The 15,624-nt window shown below is 40.4% G+C and overlaps 1 protein-coding gene across 2 annotated transcripts in view; it reads left to right on the top strand.

Annotated features, from left to right (window-relative positions):
* Positions 1–5: 5 nt before the first annotated feature.
* Positions 6–15,624, top strand: part of CFAP69 (cilia and flagella associated protein 69) — a 58,188-nt gene continuing 42,569 nt past the window's right edge. For both annotated transcript variants that reach the window (XM_064575302.1, XM_045864765.3), the window contains exons 1-2: positions 6–371; positions 14,993–15,052. In XM_064575302.1, the coding sequence (XP_064431372.1) occupies positions 252–371; positions 14,993–15,052 (180 nt within the window). In that variant the 5' untranslated portion in view covers positions 6–251. The remainder of the gene's footprint in view (positions 372–14,992; positions 15,053–15,624) is intronic.

Here is a 15,624-nt window from a genome sequence, read left to right as displayed (position 1 = left end):
CAACGCGCTGGCTTGTTAACAACCGGCCGGCCCGCTAGAGCCAAAGTCGGCCGGTGGGCTGCGGCGGGGTGATGCGGCTGGCGTCGCGGTGGCCGGGGCCGCTGTCGGACCCCCGGGGCTTTTCGCGACTGTAGCGGCTCTCAGGCGGCCTTCCCTTTTCGGTGGCGGGGTCTCTTTGGGTCCTGCGGCTAACGGGAACAGGGTAGGACAGAAGCACCCTCCCTTCCATCCCTCACTCCGCCGCTGCAGCCATGTGGACAGCGGGGGCCGGTGCGACGGCCGAGGTCCAGGAACCCGGAGGCAAGATCAGGCCCAGGAGCACCCGCCACATCCCGGTGGTGGGGGTGGTGACGGAGGACGAGGAAGCGCAGGTACGGACGGGTGTCTGTGCTTTGGGAAGTGGGGGGGGGGGGGGGGACGTTGAGATCTGGGGACAGGGACGAGCACTGGGGGCATCAAGAGCGGAAATGGGGGCCGGAATGGAAACGATCGGAACCCGCGGGACCGAGGTTCCAGGCGCGGAGCTGAGGCCTTCGAGAACTGCGCCGCCTGAGGGAGGGGTTGGCTGTCGTCAGCCAACCTGTCCGGGGACTTGTGGCGCGAGCTTCTCCCGGAGCGTCTCTCTAAACAGAGTACGCGAGGTTTTGCCGCTCTTCTTCGGAAAGTGTGACCACGAAGGTCTGGGAGGCAATGAAGCGTTTTTAGTGGGGGGAAAAAAAATGGAGTTGATGACCATTTTGTTTGCACTGGGCTTATATGTAGATACCTGTTATCAAGTGATGTTCTTGATATAGGCCTAAATTCTCTCGTGTTTAAATTTGCTGCTATTTTAAAACCTGCACCTAGAGGGGAGGAAAACGCTGTTAAAATTAGAAATTAGCCTCGTTTTCATATGAAATCGGAAGCTGGTGATGGAGTCGGAATGAATCGAGAAAGAACAAACCTTATATATTTGACTGTACTTGTATCTGGTTTTGAGTTTACCTTTATTATGAATACAATATTAATTCTTCCAAGTCGGTCTGTTGAGGTATTTCACTTCGGAACCCTCGGCTGGATCTCCACTGGTGGCGGAGGTGTTTAGAAACTCCAAGTCGTTGACATGCTAGGGTTCCATTGCTCCTCCCTAGAGAGTACTGATCAAACCCTAAAACGTGAATACTATGGAGGAATCCTGCCCTGCCTCCTCACACTTGATGGCGTGGGGTCACTATGGGAATTCCTGTTGAGGTTTTGCTAGTCTCAGGCTGCGTCAGGAACCCTGTCTCCTACGTCCACATCCTGGAACCTTGGAGAGTTCCTTGGGAGTGGCCAGGTGACTGGGGACCTCTTCTTTGGGAATAAGGTTGAGCTCTCTGAGTACCGTGTGACATTTACACTGTAGTAACCTGCGGAGCAACAACACTTTTCACGAGGAGGAGCGGAATGCTAGGGGAATTGACCTAATCAGTTTTGTGGAAGTATTCCAATCTGACGGGGAGAAGGACTTTCAGGAACAGCAGCTCTCCACTCGCAAGGCTACAGGGGGTCTCAACTCTACCGCCATTCTCCCAGACACAGCACGACTGAGAAGTAGGTGAATTTGGTATCTGACGGCTCTCCTTGTTCCTTCACTCAGTGTAAAAAAGGGGGCGGGGGGGACGAGAGCCGAAGGGTAGGGGCGGTGGCAAGGTTATATGAGGTAGGCTAGTACGGGTTAAAAAGAAAAAAATGGAAGTAACTTTCAACAAGCCATTGCCAAGATAGTCTACAACCTATCAAGTAAAGCAAAACAAGTAAACCTGGTGTGAATGTGTGTGTATTTTCTCCCTTCTCTTTCTTTTTTCCTCTTCTTTCATTATTACCCGTCCTTACAGAGCCTTGGATTGTCATCCAGGAAGAAATCGATTTCTATTAGAGTTCTTAGCTTATTAATAACTATTTGTAGAAGCATTAATATTTTTTAAATTACTGGAGCAGAAGAAGGCAGTTTCTCTCAAAAGAAATGAAATAAAAACTTTTTAGAGCTGGGAGAAATGATCATTCAGCATTTTTGGGTTTTGTTTGGTTATTTTTACAAATGAGGACCCTAAGGCCATGAGAAGTTAACAGTTACTCAGTTTCTTTACTCAAGTGGGGTCTAGCAGTCTTTGCCATCATTAAACTGATAAACTTTTAGACTTTTGCCTCAGACCAGTGGAGGAAAGATTCTTAGAACTCTTGGAACACTTGAGATACAGTGTATCCGGTAGCTAAAAGTGACTTTGGCGAGTCTACCTCAGTTCATTAAGCCAACTCCACCCTATGCTTGAAATCGCAAATTGTTTACCTTTATCTATTTCCTATTTATTTTAATGTTGCTCTCATTCTAAAGAATAGGAAGCCCTTTAGAGCAGTGCTTCTCAAACTTTAGTGTGCATTTGGAACGCCTGGGATCTTATTAAAATACAGATTATGATTCTGTAGGGCTGGGGAGGAGCCCTGGATTCTGCCTAACAGATTTCCAGGTGATGATGCCATTGCTACTGGTTGGAAGACCCCATTTCCCACTCTAAGTAGCAATGCTTACTGTGTTATAGCTGCAGTAGGGTATGAAGAGTGCTACAGAATTTCACAGGTAACACCTGGAAAGCTGTAGGAGGTAGTTTCATATGGATCTCTTTTCTTGTCACCACCAGGTTTCAGTCAATCTTGGATTAATATCACATCCTAGTCAGCACCTCTCCCTCTCTTCCCAGTCTGTTTCCTGTAAATACCACTTTATTGTCCTCCTTTCTCCCTCTGAGCCCCACCCCTCTTTAGGATTCCACAGAAGCTTCTTATTGCTTACCTCACCAAATATAATTACACTGACCAAATCATTTAATTCTCTAGGCTTTGTTCCCTTTTCTATAAAACAAGCCTATGTTAGATGAGTGTTCCCCGAACCAGGGTGACCATCACAGTTGTCTGAGCAGTTAAAAAAACTGTACATACCTGGGCCCTAACTCACACCTACTGAATCATAATCCCCTGTGTGGAGTCTGGGACTTTTTAAAAAGCTCTCGCAAGTGATCTTTAGCCTCAAAACCACTGAACTAGATGATATCCAAAGTCTGCCATCCCTAAAGTGCCTCAGGTCTATTCTGTTGTGTTTTCAGGGTTTCCCAATGCATTATCTGAACTCATCTGTACTGGATGCTCTGTTTAGTGCCATGAGGGCAGAATTCTTGCTGGTAGTTTTTTCCTGTAGTGTCCCCCCCATAATCTCCCAGGATTCCCCAGTAGCACCCAGCACAATACCTGGTACTCAAGAGGTGATATTAAATATTTACTGAATGAATGCCCTCCCCTTTTTTCTGAATTTAAACCTTACCCTACCTCCAGATCCTGCCTCTCTGACATAAGTACTCTCCCAATAGGAAGCACTTCCCATTTATCTTCACCCTCATAAATCCTCTCATAAATGAGCATAGTCCAAGTCTGAGTCACACCATTTCTCCCCTAATTATCACTTGTGTTATGTTGGCACCTGTTTCATTTGTCTAAATTTTGTCTCTGCCCCTAGAATATGGGTTCCTTAAGTGTAGGAAATTTATCCTAATGCTTATGTGTCCTTCTCCCCTGTGACTCTGAGCTCAGAGTAAAAATTTTTTTAAACATTATATCTTACTTAGTCCTCAACTTTACCATATAAACTTAGTATTATTATCCTGTTGCTGAAGCTGGGGCCTTACTTGTTAAGGTCACAAAGCTAGTAACTGGGCTAGCAGGTTCCAACTGTACAACACAGTGATTTCGCAGGTTTGTACATGATGCTATGCTCACCGCAAGCGTAGCTACCATCTGTCACCATGCAGTGCTATTATAATATCATTGACTATATTCTCTATGCTGTACCTCTCATCCCTGTGACTTATTCATTCCATAACTGGAAGCCTGTATCTCCTATTCCCCTTCACCCATTTGGCCCATCCCCACCATTCTCTCCCCTCTGGCAACCATCAGTTTGTTCTCCGTATTTATAAGTCTGATTCTGCTTTTTGTTTGTTTATTCATTTGTTTTTTTGTTAGATTCCACATATGAGTGAAATCATATGGTATTTGTCTTTCTCAGTTTGATTTATTTCACTTAGCATAATACCCTGTAGGTCCATCCATGTTGTCACAAATGGCACAATCTCATCTTTTTTTATGGCTGTGTAATATCCCAAAGTATGTATATATTACATCTTCCTTGCCCATTCACATGTCATTGAACACTTTGGTCGCTTCCATATCTTGGCTATTGTAAATAATGCTGCAGTAAGCATAGGGGTGCATATATCTTTTGGAATTAGTGTTTTTGTTTTCTTTTGGGTAAATATCCAGGGGTGGTATTATTAGGTCATATGATAGTTCTACTTTTTAACTTTTTGAGGAACCTCCATACTGTTTTCCATAGTGGCTGCACCAATTCACATCCTACCAACAGTGTACGAGGATTCCTTTTTCTCCACATCCTCACCAACACTTGTTATTTCTTATCTTTTTAATTTTAGCCATTCTGACAGGTATAAGGTGATATCTCACTGTGATTTTGGTTTGCATTTCCCTGATTGTTAGTAATGTTGTTGTTGTTTTCACATGTCTGTTGGCCCTCTATATGTCTTCTTTGGAAAAATATCGATTTATGTCCTCTGCACATTTTTTAATTGGATTGTTTGGGGGGTTTTTTTGGTGTTGAGTTATGTAAGTTCTTTATATATTTTGGATATTAATTCCTTATCAGAAATGTCATTTGCAAATATCTTTTCCCGTTCAGTAGGTTGTCTTTTTGTTTTCTTGATGGTTTTCTTCACTGTACAAAACAAAATATATTGATTCTATATGAAAGCAGGAGATTTTGTATGTTTTATTCAATACTGTATCTTTAGCATCTAGAACAATGTCTGACACAGTGTAAGCACTAAAAAATATTTGTAGAATAAGTAAATTGTGATTACTTGCATAGATATCATGGCTGAGCTTCCTTGCCCAAATTTGCTCTCCCTCTGAAAACCTCCACAATCTTCTAGTTGATGTCCTATCCTGCCACTGTCTGTAATACTGTCATGGACTGTGTCATTAAAATTGCCTACCCAGGTTTTAGAGTAATTGCTAGAAATAATCTCTGTGTTCAATTGAAAAGTCAGGCAGAGAACTAAGGTGCAAAGAACCAGCACTCCTGCATCAGACAGACCTGCTAGCCCAGTTACTAGCTCTGTGATCTTAACAGGTCCCAGTTTCAACAGGATAATAATACTAAGTTTATATGGTAAAATTGAGGACTAATTGAGATATAAAGTTTAAAAAAAAAAAGGGAGGTGCACCTGCTGGCTCCATTGGTAGAGGATACGACTCTTGATCTCAGGGTCATGAGTTCAAGCTCCACGTTGAGCATGGAACCTACCTACTAGAGAAAGAGAGAAAGAGAAAGAAAGAAAGAGAGAGAGAAAGAGAGAAAGAGAAAGAAAGAGAGAAAGAAAATAAGAAAGAAAGAAAAGATATAAAGTGCCAGACACATAAAAAAAGACATAAATTGCCAGATATATAAAAGGACCACAGTAAATGTTAATTCCTTTTCCTATAAGTATATATTAAATGAGCAGGATTTCTCCCCTTTGACATGTCTCTTGGTAAAATGGGAAGATAAGTTGATCCTATACCTGTAAGTGAAGGTTCAATTTTCTTTAAAACAGCTTATTAAACTTTTGATTTTAAAAGGTTTTGTTAAATGTTTTTACAATTCTCCATAAATATAACAGCAATTATTTTGATACTTAACCTCTGTATGTCCTCTTTTGCTTCACTCTGCTGTGTGCTCTCATTTACCCAAACTCTTACAATTATTACTCTAAGCCTCTGATTTGGAAATCTCTGCCCCCCAATTTAACTTATCTCCAGCCTCAACACAAGCCTGTTCGTCCAGACTTTCCTGTCTCAGCAAAGTTTGCCAATACTTCTATAATTCCTCAAGCCCAGGAGTCATCATCACCTTTGCTTCTCCCTCCCACGAAATCAAATCACTCCTTAGGTCCCACTGATTCTACCTCCTTGATGTTTTTCAGTCCATTCCCTTTTGTCTATGCCAGTACCTTAGTGAGAGCCCTTTACAGATGTCTCCCACCTCCTTTCCAGTTCATCCTAGACCTTTCCAATTCAGTCTCTACTCAGCAAACTAAATTACCTTTTTATTGTTATGCTCCTCTGGTTAAAGCCTGTGGAAATAAACAAAGACCACCTTAATGAGAATAAGCAGGGACTATTTAATATTCAGAACTTACTATAGAAAGAGAGTCAGCCATCATTACTTAATTTGGCAGAGACTCCAAGGCAGACAGGGAAGCTTTGAAGTGGAAAAAAGGAATGCTTCTGGTATGCTCTGGTTGGAGGTTGTTGCCATGGGGAAGCTGGAGGTGGGCTACCTACAAACAGGGCATTCTATGTGATTGATTTGGGAAGCATGTTTGGCTTTTTCTGGTTGGCCCTACATAGCATATGAGGGGCAAAAAAAAAGGGAATCTGGCAGTCATTGGCCAAATCCTGACTTCCCTGAGTAAATTGCTCTTCAGTTTGGTTGCTGCAAAGATTGTAGGCGAGAGTTCTGTTGCCATATACAGTCTGGCCATTGTCTGTTTATATACAGTCTCTCAAACCATTCAATAGCCTCTAAAGATCCTTAGCGTAACATACAAGGCCTTCTGTAAAATGGAGTTGATAATAGTACCTACCTCATAGAATTCAATTAATATATACATGTAAAGTGCTTATGACTGTACCTGGAAATAGATATCGCCATCATGTTATGATCATTATTGTTATTCATGATTTTGTTGTAGGAAAGATGTTAGGATTCAAAGCTGATGGCCAAGAAAGAATTCTTGAGAAGTCTTTGGTGCAAAAGGGTTTTATTAAAGTATGGGGACAGGACCCGTGGGCAGAAAGAGCTGCTCTGGGCTCCTGAGGAGTGGCCCATTATAGACTTTCAAGTTAGGAGGGGGTTAGGGATAGTGTAAGCCTCCCAGGTATTTTTGGAAACAAGGTTTCCAGGATCCTGAGGGGGCTAGCTATTGTTAGGAAAAGGTCATTTATTACTGTTTAGTAAAAACTCAGTTATGAGACTCTTCAGATATATATTGGTGGGTCATATGCTTGGAGGATGATTGCCAACATGTATCTTGGAGGGGAGGGAGTGAGAGAAAGGAAGTTTCCAAAAGAATTTTTATATGCTAAAGTAGACTTACAGGATCCTGGGGGTTGGGCTAAGATTGCCTTTTTGCCCTTAGCAAAGTATTATCATTGAGGCAGCTGAGTCCCTAGAGGAATGTCACTCCGCCTGTTTCAAGGATTTGGGATTGGGCTGTAAGTAGTAAGGAAATTTAAGTTTTCTTTTGCCTTTGTTTCTCACATCTATTTGACCTCTCCTTACCTAATTAGCATCATTTATAGCCACTATTCCCTGTACTATCTTCTCCAACCTAGTGAGCTCCTCTCCATCTTCTCAATGTCTTATTTTCTCTTCCTCCAGGCCCTCACACATGCTACTCCCCCATCTCCATCTCTCATACCTTCAGGTCATCTCACAAATCTTACTCCGTCTCACCTCTGCCTGCAGATTACTTCTTCCGAAAGCTGTCCTATGCCTTTCTGTGCCTAGTCTGTATGCTTCCAGAGTACACTTTGCAGCATCCGTGAAGCATTTTGTAGCATGTTATCTGTACTTGTATTCCATTCCAGACTGATAGCTACTTGAAGTCAGAGCAATGTTGTTCCCCATACCTAGCAGTTTCTGAAACCTAGAAGCTGCTTATAAATACCTGTGGAAGGAGAAAAGGCTAACGGAAGGAGTGAAGGGGAAATCTTAAAAATATAATATATGCCAAGCAAGTAAAACACAGAGTAATATGAAGTAATAATGCAACAGAAATCTAAGAGGAACCTATGCTCTAATCTTTACTACTCTCTGTTTTTTAATAAAAGTTATACCTGCTCATTTGAGGAGAACAATTCTGATAATACATGCAGGTATTAAAAAGAAAATTTTGCATTGACTTTACACTTCCATATGCTTTCCAGCCCTCAAAGCCAATATTTCAGAAAATCTGAAAATAAAAACTCACTATATATATTTCTCAGAGAACACAAAAGGAAAAAAGAAGACAACTGAGGTAGTGGTAGATGGCACTGTTAAATCCCCAAATCTTAGAAGGCAAAATTGTATTCATCAAATTTTTTGGTAACAGTAAATGTAATCAGTTAAGCAGTTAACAGTAAAATATAACAGTTTTTAAGGATAACCATAATACCAGGTATAGATCAGTATTTAGTAAATCATTTTTCATTAATTTTTTAAGAAAAATCATTTGGAGTTAATAAATTCACCCAATTACTTATTCTACAGACTTAAAATTAGAATACCTAGCTCAAAATTGTTTTTGAAAGACATTGCCTGAAATCAGAATATGAGTTTGTCATTGTGAAAGGAAAGGAAATTCTAGATTTAAGAGGCAATGGAATAATACCTATGTAGAAATATGGAAAGGTATGTATTATAGATTTAAAAATCCGAAAATAAAATGGTGTTAACACTAAGTGAAATTAGGTATTTACACATGTAACCAATAAGAAAACAGTATATAAATACATGTATTTATACATGTAAACAAAGAGAAAATAGTATACAAAAAATTTTTGTATAACTACTTAAATTTGGGATGATAGCACCTCTGTTCCCTTCTCCACTTACCTACAAGTAACTTTATATGTCAGGCCCAGTTTTTGGTGCTGGGGACGCCAGAGAACAAGTCTTCGTCTTCAAGTGAGCTTTGGGGCCGGGTGTGGTAGGGGATAAACATGCAAATCATTTTAGAACTATGATGGGAATTGTAATGGGTATGCCCGTAGGGTACTATGGGAGCACAAAGGAAGGATATTTGTTCTATACTTTTTCATCCCTTGGGGAGGCAAACACCTGAGCTGAGTTTTGAAGCACATGTGGGGGTTAACCAAGGAGAGGAATAGGATTATCACAACAAATGAAAATATAGGAGGGGCGCCTGGGTGGCTCAGTTGGTTAAGCGACTGCCTTCGGCTCAGGTCATGATCCCGGAGTCCCTGGATCGAGTCCCGCATCGGGCTCCCTGCTCGGCGGGGAGTCTGCTTCTCCCTCTGACCCTCCCCCCTCACATGTGCTCTCTCTCATTCTCGCTCTCTCAAATAAATAAATCTTTAGAAAAGAAAAAAGAAAAAAGAAAATATAGGAGGAGTGAGGGCCATTAATGGAGAGTCATTGAATGATTTAGATGAGTTATATTCAGATTTGAGTTTTATTATCCAAACCTAGAGTAGAAGACCCATGTTTAACTGTGCAAGAGTAGAGGCAAGGAGAGCAACAGGGAAACTTCCCAACTGAGTGAGAGATGAGAACTGAATAAATCAGTAAGATGGCATGGGCTCAAGAAATATTTAAGATATAAAATTTATAGACCTTGGACATTCTATTTTCTTTTTCTTTTTTCTTTAAGATTATATTTATTTATTTGAGAGAGAGTGTGCACAAGCAGGGGGTGTGGGGGGGGAGGGAGAAACAGACTCCCTGCTGAGCAGGAAGCCCCACAGGGGGCTGGATCCCCAGACTTCGGGATCATGACCTGAGTCTGAGTCAAAAGCAGATGCTTAACCGACTGAGCCACCCAGGAACCGCAACATTCTGTTTTCTAATGCAGGTGACTGTAAGAATGCTGGTACTAACCGAGAGAGGGGATAATCTTCCTTGTTCAGGAAGGTAATCTCCTACCTGTAGTTTAGAGACAAGTCTTATGTATATCTGCGTAGGCAAACTCAGTGTAATTTGCATGCTTGGGATGTGTAATATCTATGTACAGGATCATTTCACTTTACAAAGTATGGAAGTGCTATTATTCCAGATGCATCCTTGGGCCTTTCAGGACTAATAAAATTTAAAGAGAGTAAAATTATAAGATAATACTAGAATTCAAGAGGCGTGGTTTTTTTAATTTTTATTTTATTATGTTATGTTAATCACCATACATTACATCATTAGTTTTTGATATAGTATTCCATGATTCATTGTTTGCATATAACACCCAGTGCTCCATTCAATACGTGCCCTCTTTAATACCCATCTCCAGGCTAACCCATCCCCCCACTCCCCTCCCCTCTAGAACCCTCAGTTTGTTTCTGAGTCCATAGTCTCTCATGGTTCATCTCCCCCTCCGACTACCCCTCTTCATATTTCCCTTCCTATTATCTTCTTTTTTTTTTTTTTTTACCATATAATGTATTATTTGTTTCAGAGGTACAGGTCTGTGATTCAACAGTCTTACACAACTCACAGCGCTCACCATAGCACATACCCACCCCAATCTCTATCACCCAGCTACCCCAACTCTCCCACCCACCACCACTCCAGCAACCCTCAGTTTATTTCCTGAGATTAAGAATCCCTCATATCAGTGAGATCATATGATACATGTCTTTCTCTGATTGACTTATTTCGCTTAGTATAATACCCTCTAGTTCCATCCACATCGTTGCAAATGGCAAGATTTGGGGGTTTTTTGATGGCTGCATAATATTCCATCGTATATATATATATATACACCATATCTTCTTTGTCCATTCATCTGTCGATGGACATCTTGGCTCTTTCCACAGTTTGGCTATTGTGGACATTGCTGCTATAAACATCAGGGTGCACATACCCCTTCGGATCCCTACATTTGTATCTTTAGGATAAATACGCAGTAGTGCAAAGGCTGGGTCCTATGGTAGCTCTATTTTCAACTTTATGAGGAACCTCCATACTGTTTTCCAGAGTGGCTACAACAGCTTGCATTCCCACGAACAGTGTAGGAGGCTTCCCCTTTCTCCGCATTCTCGCCAACATGTGTCATTTCCTGACTTGTTAATTTTAGCCATTCTGACTGGTGTGTGGTGGTATCTCATTGAGGTTTTGATTTGGATTTCCCAGATGCCGAGTGATGTTGAGCACTTTTTCATGTGTCTGTTGGCCATTTGGATGTCTTCTTTGCAGAAATGTCTGTTCATGTCTTCTGCCCATTTCTTGACTGGATTATTTGTTCTCTGGGTGTTGAGTTTGATAAGTTCTTTATAGATTTTGGATACTAGCCCTTTATCTGATATGTCATTTGTGAATATCTTCTCCCATTCTGTCGGTTGTCTTTTGGTTTTGTTGACTGTTTCCTTTGCTATGCAAAGCTTTTTATCTTGATGAAGTTCCCAATAGTTCATTTTTGCCCTTGCTTCCCTTGCCTTTGGTGATATTTCTAGGAAGAAGTTGTTGCGGCTGAGGTCGAAGAGGTTGTGCCTGTGTGCTCTTCTAGGATTTTGATGAACTCCTGTCTCACATTTAGGTCTTACATCCATTTTGAATCTATTTTTTTTTTTTAAAGATTTTATTTATTCATTTGACAGAGAAAGACACAGCGAGAGAGGGAATACAAGCAGGGGGAGTGGGAGAGGAAGAAGCAGGCTTCCCATTGAGCAGGGAGCCCGATGCGGGGCTCGATCCCAGGACCCTGGGCTCATGACCTGAGCCGGAGGCAGACGCTTAATGACTGAGCCACCCAGGCGCCCCCATTTTGAGTCTATTTTTGTGTGTGGTGTAAGGAAATGGTCCAGTTTCATTCTTCTGCATGTGGCTGTCCAATTTTTCCAACATCCTTTGCTGAAGAAACTGTCTTTTTTCCATGGGACATTCTTTCCTGTTTTGTCAAAGATTAGTTGACCATAGAGTTGAGGGTCCATTTCTGGGCTCTCTATTCTGTTCCACTGACTTATGTGTCTGTTTTTGTGCCAGTACCATACTGTCTTGATGATGACAGCTTTGTAATAGAGCTGGAAGTCCGGAATTGTGATGCCACCAGCTTTGCTTTTCTTTTTCAACATTCCTCTGGCTATGCGGGGTCTTTTCTGGTTCCATACAAATTTTAGGATTATTTGTTCCATTTCTTTGAAAAAAGTTGATGGTATTTTGATAGGGCTTGCATTAAATGTGTAGATTGCTCTAGGTAGCATTGACATCGTCACAATATTTGTTCTTCCAAACCATGAGCATGGACCGTTTTTCCATTTCTTTGTGTCTTCCTCAGTTTCTTTATGAGTATTTTATCGTTTTCTGAGTACAGATTCTTTGCCTCTTTGGTTAGATTTATTTCTAGGTATCTTACGGTTTTGGGTGCAATTGTAAATGGGATCGACTCCTTCATTTCTCTTTCTTCTGTCTTGTTGTTGGTGTATAGGAATGCCACTGATTTCTATGCATTGATTTTATATCCTGCCACTTTACTGAATTCCTGTATGAGTTCTAGCAGTTTTGGGGTGGAGTCTTTTGGGTTTTCCACATAAAGTATCCTATCATCTGCAAAGAGTGAGAGTTTGACTTCTTCCTTGCCGATTTGGATGCCTTTTATTTCTTTTTGTTGTCTGATTGCTATGACTAGGACTTCTAGTACTATGTTGAATAGCAGTGGTGATAGTGGACATCTCTGCCATATTCCTGACCTTAGGGGGAAAGCTCTCAGTTTTCCCCATTGAGAATGATATTCACTGTGGGTTTTCCATAGATGGCTTTTATGATATTGAGGTATGTACCCTCTATCCCTACACTCTGAAGAGTTTTAATCAAGAAAGGATGCTGTACTTTGTCAAAAGCTTTTTCTGCATCTATTGAGAGGATCATATGATTCTTGTTTTTTCTTTTCTTAATGTATTGTATCACATTGATTTGCAGATGTTGAACCAACCTTGCAGCCCAGGGATAAATCCCACTTGGTCGTGGTGAATAATCCTTTTAATGTACTGTTGGATCCTATTGGCTAGTATTTTGGTGAGAATTTTTGCATCCATGTTCATCAGGGATACTGGTCTGTAATTCTCCTTTTTGATGGGGTCTTTGTCTGACTTTGGCATCAAGGTAATGGTGGCCTCATAAAACAAGTTTGGAAGTTTTCCTTCCATTTCTATTTTTTGGAACAGTTTCAGAAGAATAGGTATTAATTCTTCTTGAAATGTTTGGTAGAATTCCCCCGGGAAGCCATCTGGCCCTGGGCTTTTGTTTGTTGGGAGATTTTAGATGACTGCTTCAATTTCCTTAGTGGTTATAGGTCTGTTCAGGTTTTCTAATTCTTCCTGGTTCAGTTTGGTAGTTGATACATCTCGAGAAATGCATCCATTTCTTCCAGATGATCTAATTTGCTGGCATATAGTTGCTCATAATATGTTCTTATAATTGTTTGTATTTTGTTGGTGTTGGTTGTGATCTCTCTTCTTTCATTCATGATTTTATTTATTTGGGTCATTTCTCTTTTATCAATCTTGTTAATTCTTTCAAAGAACCAGCTCCTAGTTTCATTGACCTGTTCTACAGTTCTTTTGGTTTCTATTTCATTGATTTCTGCTCTGATCTTTATGATTTCTCTTCTCCTGCTGGGTTTAGGCTTTATTTGCTGTTCTTTCTCCAGCTCCTTTAGGCGTAGGGTTAGGGTGTGTATTTGAGACCTTTCTTGTTTCTTGAGAAAGGCTTGTATTGCCATATACTTTCCCCTTAGGACCGCCTTTGCTGCATCTCAAAGATTTTGAAAAGTTGTGTTTTCATTTCCATTGGTTTCCATGAATTTTTTTTAATTCTTCTTTAATTTCCTGGTTGACCTATTCATTCTTTAGTAGGATGCTCTTTAGCCTCCATGTATTTGAGTTCTTTCCGACTTTCCTCTTGTGATTGAGTTCTAGTTTCAAAGCATTGTGATCCGAAAATAGTCAGGGAATGATCCCAATCTTTTGGTACCTGTTGAGACCTGACTTGTGACCTAGGATGTGATCTATTCTGGAGAATGTTCCATGGACACTAGAGAAGAATGTGTATTCCGTTGCTTTGGGATGGAATGTTCTGAATAGATCTGTGAAGTCCATTTGGTCCAGTGTGTCATTTAAAGTCTTTATTTCCTTGTTGATCTTTTGCTTAGATGATCTGTCCATTGCAGTGAGGGGGGTGTTAAAGTCCCCTACTATTATTTCATTGTTGTCGATGTGTTTCTTTCTTTGATTTTGTTATTAATTGGCTTATATAATTGGCTGTTCCCATGTTAGGGGCATAGATATTTACAATTGTTAGATCTTCTTGTTGGATAGACCCATTAAGTATGATATAGTGTCCTTCCTCCTCTCTTATTGGTTTAAAATCTAATTTGTCTGATCTAAGGATTGCCACCCAGCTTTCTTTTGATGTCCATGAGCATGGTAAATTGTTTTCCACCGCCTCACTTTCAACTGGAGGTGTCTTTGGGTGTAAAATGAGTCTCTTGCAGACAGCATATTGATGGGTCTTTTTTTATCCAATCTGATAGCCTGTGTCTTTTGATTGGGGCATTTAGCCCATTTACGTTCAGGGTAGCTATTGAAAGATGTGAATTTAGTGCCATTGTATTTCCTGTAAGGTGACTGTTACTGTATATTGTCTGTGTTCCTTTCTGGTCTGTGTTACTTTTAGGCTCTCTCTTTACTTAGAGGACCACTTTAATATTTCTGCGTTTTGTTTTTTTTTTTCTTTTAACTCCAAAATTGATTTACTCTTATAAGCTTTTCACTCTCCCCCTTTTTTTAATTGAAGTATAGTTGACACACAATGTTACATTAGGTTCAGATGTACAACATAGTCATTCCACAAATCTATAGTTATGCTGTGCTCACCACAAGTGTAGCTCCCATCTGTCACCAGACACTATTACATGCCATTGACTATATTTCCTGTGCTGTTGGTACCTTTCATCCCTATGATATTCATTCCATAACTGGAAGTCTATATCTCTCATCCCCCTTCACCCATCTTGTCCATCCCTCCATCATCCCCTTCCCCTATCTTTTTGTCGTAAGATATTTTTAAGTTGCCAAGGAATATCATGTAAAAATAGTGTGTTTGATGTGATTTCTTGATTCTCATGACACAAATTCTAAGAGTTGTGTGTGCTTTTAGGGTGCTTTCAAGACCATGGACCTAAATCGTGTCATCAACCTCCTTGAAGAGACTGATAAAGTAAGCTTTGAGAGAAAATTTCTCTGCTATATCACTTATAAACTATGATTTCCCTGAAAGGTAACATGTATTCCCCCAAAATAAGTCTCCTTTCTTTTTTTTGTTGAAAAGATTTCAACTAGTAAGTGTCTTGTATTCAAGAACTGTTTAAATAAGTTAGTATGAATGTATTTAACCTGGAAGGGAGGCTGGAGGAGGAGATTACATTTGGTTTTGTGGGATGGACAAATGAATGGTGATTATAAACAGAAGGTATCATAAGAGTAGAGGAAGACTCTTCTAGGCTTTATTAATTGCTTGTTACCAAGTAGGATGTGGGGAGCAAGGGTAGAAAAAGCATATCATGATGTACTACTTAAAATTTTCTGATATGAAATCTGGAGATATATATACACACACACATACATACTCATACATACTCATAAGTAATCTGTTTTGAGAAGAATCTTATATGGAAATGGAAATGAAATTATTTCAGATATAAGATTCAAAGTGGAGAGTTTAGGCATTGGGAGAAAAGACAATAAATCCATTTAATGCATGCTCACACACCACACTCTCCTGACATTACC

Source organism: Mirounga angustirostris, unplaced genomic scaffold (assembly GCF_029215605.1).
Source record: "Mirounga angustirostris isolate CCGP_5_RB_7025 unplaced genomic scaffold, mMirAng1.0.hap1 SCAF_12, whole genome shotgun sequence".
Classification (NCBI taxonomy): Eukaryota; Metazoa; Chordata; class Mammalia; order Carnivora; family Phocidae; genus Mirounga; species Mirounga angustirostris.
This window is presented reverse-complemented; position numbering and strand designations above follow the sequence as displayed.